This window comes from Piliocolobus tephrosceles, chromosome 21, assembly GCF_002776525.5.
Source record: "Piliocolobus tephrosceles isolate RC106 chromosome 21, ASM277652v3, whole genome shotgun sequence".
NCBI lineage: Eukaryota > Metazoa > Chordata > Mammalia > Primates > Cercopithecidae > Piliocolobus > Piliocolobus tephrosceles.
In genome coordinates, this window is record NC_045454.1 from 32709184 (window position 1) to 32717228 (window position 8045).

The 8045-nt window shown below is 38.2% G+C and overlaps 1 protein-coding gene across 1 annotated transcript in view; it reads right to left on the reverse strand.

Annotated features, from left to right (window-relative positions):
• LOC111524848 (zinc finger protein 737-like) overlaps nt 1-8045 on the reverse strand; it is a 21420-nt gene that overhangs the window by 9774 nt on the left and 3601 nt on the right. The window contains 2 exon segments of the mRNA XM_023190136.3: nt 5371-5466; nt 6597-6723. Coding sequence (XP_023045904.2) covers nt 5371-5466; nt 6597-6723 — 223 coding nt within the window.

Below are 8045 nucleotides of genomic sequence, written 5' to 3' on the forward strand. Positions count from 1 at the left end.
GAAGGAAGGAAGGAAGGAAGGAAGGAAGGAAGGAAGGAAGGAAGGAAACAAACCACACACAAAAAATATGCAACACAGGACCTGGAAGATAATTGAAAATCCATGTATTTTGTACCAGTATTCAAAAAAGCCGAAAGGCTGAACCACCCAGATATCTCTTGATTTATAAACACATCAAAAAATGTAACATATACATACAATGGAATACTATTCCACTTTAAAAAGAACAATCTTATCACATTTTAAGATGAACATTGAGAATATTATGTCACCTGAATTAATCCAGTAACAAAATTATGGATATTGTATGATTCCACTTATGTGAGATATCTTAAGTAGTCAAAATCATGAAATCAGAAAATGGAAGGTTTGTCTGTCAAGGGCTGGAGAGAGGCTAAAATGAGCAGTTGGTACTTAATGGGCATTGAGTTTTAGTTTTACAAGATGTAAAGTTTCTAGAAGTATTTTGCATAACAAGGCAAATATAACTAACATGCCTGAAATGAACAGCTTTTTTTTTGAGACAGGGTCTCACTCTGTCACCCAAGCTAAAGTGTAGTGGCACAATTTTGACTCCCCCTCAACCTCCCAAGTAGCTGGAACCACAGCTGCAAACCACCATGCCTGGCTATTATTATATTTTTTTTATAGTGGAGAGTCTCCATATGCTCCCCAGGCTGTTTGAGCTCCAGGGATCCTCCTGTCTTGGCCTCCCAAAATCCTAGGATTACAGATCCAAGCCACCACCATGCCTGGCTCTGAAATGTAAACTTCAATAGATTTAAGATGGTGAATTTTATGTTAGGTGTTTTTAAGACAATTTTTTTAAAGAAAAAACTGAGAAAAAACCAGAATTATATATTTTTTTGAAAATTACCTTCAAATCACAAAAGTGTTTCTCTCACAAAAGGAAATATATATTAACAATTTAACACATGGTAAAAATAAGACTATTTCCATGAGTACTCACTTAGACAAGATAAAACTACCATGGAAAATAAGCTAAGAAAGAATATAAGATAAGCCATGACTAAAATTGGGGTCATATTTATAGATAAACAGACATACATATGTAATCTAATTGTGATAGATGCCCATAATTTATTTTTATTTTTATTTTTTTTTTTTTTTGAGACGGAGTCTCGCTCTGTCTCCCAGGCTGGAGTGCAGTGAGGTGATCTCGGCTCATTGCAAGCTCCGCCTCCCGGGTTTATGCCATTCTCCTGCCTCAGCCTCCCGAGTAGCTGGGATTACAGGTGCCTGCCACCTCGCCCGGCTAGTTTTTTGTATTTTTTTTTTTTTTTTTTTTTTTGAGACGGAGTCTTGCTCTGCCACCTAGGCTGGAGTGCAATGGCCGGATCTCAGCTCACTACAAGCTCCGCCTCCCGGGTTTACGCCATTCTCCCGCCTCAGCCTCCAGAGTAGCTGGGACCACAGGCGCCCGCCTCGTCGCCCGGCTAGTTTTTTGTATTTTTAGTAGAGACGGGGTTTCACCCTATTAGCCAGGATGGTCTCGATCTCCTGACCTCGTGATCCGCCCGTCTCGGCCTCCCAAAGTGCTGGGATTACAGGCTTGAGCCACCGCGCCTGGCCCATAATTTATCTCTTAAACCTCAAATTGACTTAAAATGTACAAGTAGAATTGCAAATTATCTAAAATTATAATATATTAAGTAAAACCAAAACACCCAATAAACATTAAGAAACCTACACTGAGGACAGGCACAGTGGATCACAACTGTAATCCCAGCACTTTGGGAGGCTGAGGCACGCAAATCACGAGGTCAGCAGTTCCAGACCAGACTGGCCAATGTCGTGAAACCCCATCTCTGCTAAAAATGCAAAAATTAGCCAGGCGTGGTGGCACACACTAGTAGTCCCAGCTACTCAGGCGGTCAAGGCAGAAGAATAGCTTGAGCCCTCCAGGAAGAGGTTGCAGTGAGCCAAGATCACACCACTGCACTCCAGCCTGGGTGACAGAGCAAGACTCTGTCTCAAAAAAAAAAAAAAGAAAGAAAAGAAAAAAACCCTACACTGAAAAAAAGCACACTAATATAAAACTTCAAAACAATAATAAAAGAAATGTTTACTCATAAAATCTAGTATGCAACATTAATGTATCATTAAAAAAATTGTCAGGCCGTGTGCGGTGGCTCACAACTAGACCAGTTTGGCCAACTTGGTGAAGCCCCGTCTCTACTGAAAATACAAAAATTAGCCAGGAGTGGTGACACATGCCTGTAACTCCAGCACTTGAGAGACTGAGGCAAGAGAATTGCTTGAACCCAGAAGGCGGAAGTTGCAGTGTGCCACGATCACACCACTGCACCCCAGGCTCGGTGACAGAGCATGACTCCATCTCAAAAAAAAAAAAAAAAAAAGTTTCTAGATAACTGAAATATTTAACTGCTAGTGTATACTCACTAACTGCAGGTATTTTGAATCATTGGCATGCACTGTGTGGCAGTAAAATTTTGGAGAATATGCGGTATAAATAGAAGATTCTAATGAGAAACTTTAAAAATTAGCATTTAAAAGAAACTAGAGTTACTTTTAATGTTTTAAATATATGGTATTCTTACACAAAATGAAACTGCTATAATCCAACTTTAGAAGCAAAGAGCAGCCTTACATTGTTAAATAAAAAAATATCTAATTTGCAGAATAGGGTTAGGCCCTCTGATACATAAAACAAATATTGAGAAATAAACTACATTATTATTTATATATAGGCTAAAAAAGTAGATGAAAATCCTTTAATTCCTTTTTGCCTGCAGCAAACTTAAATTTATAAGTAAATATTTTAGTAAATATGAGTCCCTATGAATTATCTAATTTACTTTAGGCACACCACGCAAATTCTAACATATTGTCCCAAATATCTGAATCAAAATTTACAGACAAATCTGAAAGAGAAAATAGAAAGTAAAAATGTATAGGGAAAGTGACATCAGTAAGAGGAAAAGATTAAAATTCCCATTTTCATATTCCCTTACAGCAAAAAAAGTCAGCCCTCTCTGACAAAAATGCTTTTATGAGAGAACCAGGCATTATAGCTCACATCTGTAATGACAGCTACATGGTACATTAAGGTTGGAGAACTGCTTCAGGCCAGGATTTTGAGAACAGCCTGGGTTATGTAGCAAAACACCATCTCCAAAATAAGCACCTCTAAGAGAGATTTGAGATCCTGCTAAAGCTTAAGATTGAGAAGTGTTCTATTCAGAAGGTAGGCCCTTAGTCAGGTGGGAAACTACAGGACCCCTATTCATGGCTATGCAATGCACCAGGATAGGGTTTACCCAACTTGGTCCCACTGAGAATTCTGAACTTACTCTGTAACCATCCCAAACTCCTCCCAGCCACAGTCTGGTAGAGGTCCTGCCATTCCAGAGACCTGGAGGAAGGCACCCATTTACAACAATGTAGGCAGGCCTGCAGACCGTGGCCTTTACTGAGGTCCCTGAAGCAGTTCTATGACAGTTTCAGTTACCTGAGCCACAGTTTATGGTCAGTTCTGCCCACGTAGAAATCCACGCAATTGGGCAGGGTGTGGTGCCTGTAATTCCAGCACTTTGGAGGACTGAGGTGGGTGGATAGCCTGAGGTCAGGAGTTCAAGACCAGCGTGACCAAAATGGAGAAACCCCTTCTCTACTAAAAATACAAAATTACCCAGGCGTGGTGGTGCATGCCTGTATTTGCAGCTACTTGGGAGGCTGAGGCAGGAGAATTGCTGGAATCCAGGAGGCAGAGGTTGTGGTGAGACAAGATCGCACCATTGCACTCCATCTTGGGCAACAGGAGCAAAAGTACTTTTCTCAAAAAGAAAAGAAAAAACAAAACAAAACAAAAAAGAAACCCACACCGTTCCCTGAGGAAATGCTTCTAAAATCAGTTTATGAAAACTCGAAGAGGTGTTTGCTCCATCAAATTCAGACACCAATACAAAACTATATTGTGCCCACTGTCAATGCTTCTCTTTGAATGTAGTACTGGAAGTATGTGGTGGAAGAATTATTCACAGAAATAAAAAAATCCAGCCAGGTGCAGTGGCTCATGGCTGTAATCCCAAGATTTTGGGAGGCAGAGGCGGGCATATCATCTGAGGTCAGGGGTTAGAGACCAGCCTTGCCAAGAGCATGAAACCCCATCTCTACCAAAAAAATACAAAAAATTAGTTGGGTGTTATAGTGAGTACCTGTAATCCCAGCTACTCAGGAGGCTAAGGCAGGAGAACCGCTTGAACCCAAGAGGCGAAGGTTGCAGTGAGTCAAAATCACACCACTGCACTTTAGCCTGGGCAAAAAGAGTGAAATCCCCTTTCAAAAGAAAAAAAAAAGAAATAAAAAAATCCATTGAAATTGAAGAAAAATAAGTCAAAAGTTGCTGTTTGTCGATCACACAATCTTATATTTAAAAAACCATAAACAGTACATTAAAACCTGTCTAAACTAATAAATACACTCAGTAAATTAGCAAAATATAAAATTAAGCACACAAGTATATGTATGGTTTCTTACACTTAAAACAAAGTATCTGATGAGGAAGAAAAAATCTTATTTAATGTAGCATTAAATAAATTTCTGAGAAAAAATTAACTAAGGAGGTAAAAAAAGTTTACAATAAAAAAAGTTAGAAAATCAAAATTAATTTTAAAATATTTTATGTCTATGGATTGAAAGAATAAATTTTATTAAAGTGTCATATTATCCAAAGTGATCTATAGATTCAATAGTCTTCCTATCAAAATTGCAGTGTTTTGTTTTTTTTTTAAGTAATGGAAAATACAATTCTAAAGTTTACATGAAACTAAAATAAATTTCAAATAGTCAAAGCAATCTTAAGGAAAAAGAACAAAGCAGGATATCATACTTATAATTTCAAACTATATTTCAAGACTGTATAGTAATAAAAATAGAATGGACTGTGCACAAAAATGGACAAAAAAATGCAACAGAAACTACTACTCTCACACATTTCAGACCTGATGCAAAAATAGAACTAAAAAATAGTTTTAGCTTCTCAAAATAAGTCAGATATTTGTGTGTCCTCAAAACAATGAAAAATCAGCCAGATTGTGCAGTCTCTTATATGCCATGAAGACGACTTTGGCTCTCACTATGAACACGAAGGAAGCTCACCAAAAGAAAAGAATTTTTAGAGAATTTAAAAGCATAAGACAATATGCCCCTTTGTGAGAGCAAAATTTAAAAAAGAAAAAAAAAGGAAAAAAAAAAAAAAAAAAACAGCTGCCCAGGAGGTTCCTTTGGAACACAGCTACCCGAATCACACCTTAAAAACTGGCTTTCTCTTTGACCTTGGGCCTCTTATCCGTGTTGTCTGTTGTATTCACTTTCACTCGCACCTACCTGGGGGCTTGGCTACCATCTCATGTCTCCTCAGAGTCAAAGGTTTTTTTCCTTGCTCCAGACGGGTGATCAGGTCTGGCTTTGAGACAATAATACCTGTTTTATTAAAAATAAATAGCATGAATCTTGCTCATATTCTCCGATTACAGGCTAGTAATGTGCTCAGGAAAGATGATGTGATAAAGTATTTTAGTAAATTAATACCAAAATACAAATTTGTAACAGAAATGTCTAAATATTTAGAAAATACTTTCAATTTGCCTGGTGCGGTGGCTCACGCCTGTAATCCCAGCATCTTGGGAGGCCAAGGCAGGCGGATCATGAGGTCAGGAGTTCAAGATCAGCCTGGCCAGCATGGTGAAACCCCATCTCTACTAAAAATACAAAAAGTAGCCAAGCATGGCAATGTGCGCCTGTAGTCCCAGGTACTCAGAGGGCTGAGGCTGAAGAATTGCTTGAACCTGGGAGGTGGATGTTGCAGTAAGCCCAGATTGCACCACTGCATTCCAGCTTGGGTGACAGAGCGAGACTCTGTCTCAAAAAAAAAAAACTTTCAATTTGTAGGTTTCCTAATTTTACTACCTGGTACTACTGAATCAAAAATTGGTGGCGACAATTAGATTTTCAGGTGGAAGCTACAATATTTTATGTCAGTAAATTTCTGGAATTACCACTAATTTAGAGTGAAGAACATAACTCAACTCTGAAATGTGGAAAGTTTGTATTAAGATGAAATATCTTGAAGAAATTTTTTAATTTTTTTCTTTCTTTCTTTTTCTTTTTCTTCCTCAAGACAGAATCTTGCTCTGTCACCCAGGCTGCAGTGCAATGGCATGATCTCGACTCACTGCAACCTTCATCTCCTAAGTTCAAGCGATTCTCCTGCCTCACTCTGCTGAGTAGCTGGGATTACAGGTGCGTGCCACAGCCCCCAACTAATTTTTTGTACTTTTATTAGAGAGACGGTGTTTCACCATCTTGGCTAGGCTGCTCTCGAACTCCTGCCCTGAGGTAATCCCCCAGCCTCACCCTCCCAAATTGCTGGGATTACAGGCATGAGGCACTGAAGAAATTCTTTTCTAAATGAACAAATTCTGAAGATTTTCTTGAAAAACTGGATCTGAAACTCTTTTATAAAAAGAATAAATTACTAAAAAACATTCCACAAAAAAGAGAAATAAAACATTTTGTGTATATTATGAATTATGTACTAAAGTTTTTCTCACCAAGAAAGACCAGGTTTCTGTAGTTCTCTAACATCACATTCCTATATAAATTCCGCTGTGCAATGTCCAGGCAATGCCACTCCTCCAGAGAGAATTCTATGGCCACATCTCTAAATTGCAATGGCCCCTGAAACACACACATGCACACATTTTCACCGAGTGATTATGGGTGGAATTTTTAATTTGACTTAAGGTGAAATGAGAGAGTGAATACAACTGGTTCAGACTTACAGGATTGATTAAAATTATCCAATAAAATAATTTTCAACACAGAAATATTCTCTAAAGTATTCTGCAACTCTGAGAAAAAAGAGGAGCATAAGATCCACATCAGTTCATGTATTTTTATAGATAATAAAGTATAAAATTAAGGGCATGAACACAAACATGTACATTTTTGAATGCATATTTATATCATATGGAATGAGTTGTGAATATTTTTCAGATGAGAAATACATGTTGAGTTAGAAGGCACCTCTCAAATTTTAGTATGTATAATAAGGTGAAGACCCTGTTATGCAGGGTTTTTTTCCAGAAGATCTGGAATAAAGTCTGATTTTTTTGAATTTCTAACAAGCTCACCAATAATGTCAATGTTTTTGGCCCAAGAAGGATATTTTGTCAGATATCCAGTAAGTGGAAGAGTCTGTGTTTTTTTCCAGTTTTTCTGGCCTGTAAACAAAGATAAGAGCCTTCATTTTCCAAAGAAAAATACGTAGAAAAAAAAGAAAAAAGAACAGCTACCAGATTAAATATGATTGTTTATGCACATCAGCAGCACAACGAAACTTAATAATGAAGAGAAAAATAATTAGCTATACAGTAAAAAAAATAAAAAATCATCAGAGAGCTATTTAAGCAAGTGAATCATTAACCATTAACTGCACTAGGACAAATTTTCATGATGTCCTAATGCACACAGAAGAACACAGTATCATTGTTGAAATATTCCTTCTTTAAAAAAGCAAATAAAATCTGAATTTAATCAAAAAGAATCATCAGTTTTATGCAAACCTCAAAATGCAGACACCACCTATGTTCTGTAGTTTCTAGTAGTAATTTTAAGTAGGCTACATTTAGCACTCTAGAGAGTAGGTATCTCCTAACAATTTTTTTCAGAATTTCTGGGTAATAAATGCCATCGGCCAGGCGCAGTGGCTCAAGCCTGTAATCCCAGCACTTTGGGAGGCCGAGACGGGCGGATCACGAGGTCAGGAGATCGAGACCATCCTGGCTAACACGGTGAAACCCCGTCTCTACTAAAAATACAAAAAAAAACTAGCCGGGCGAGGTGGCGGGCGCCTGTAGTCCCAGCTACTCCGGAGGCTGAGGCAGGAGAATAGCGTAAACCCGGGAGGGGGAGCTTGCAGTGAGCTGAGTTCTGGCCACTGCACTCCAGCTGGGGCGACAGAGCAAGACTCTGTCTCAAAAAAAAAAAAAAAAAAAAAA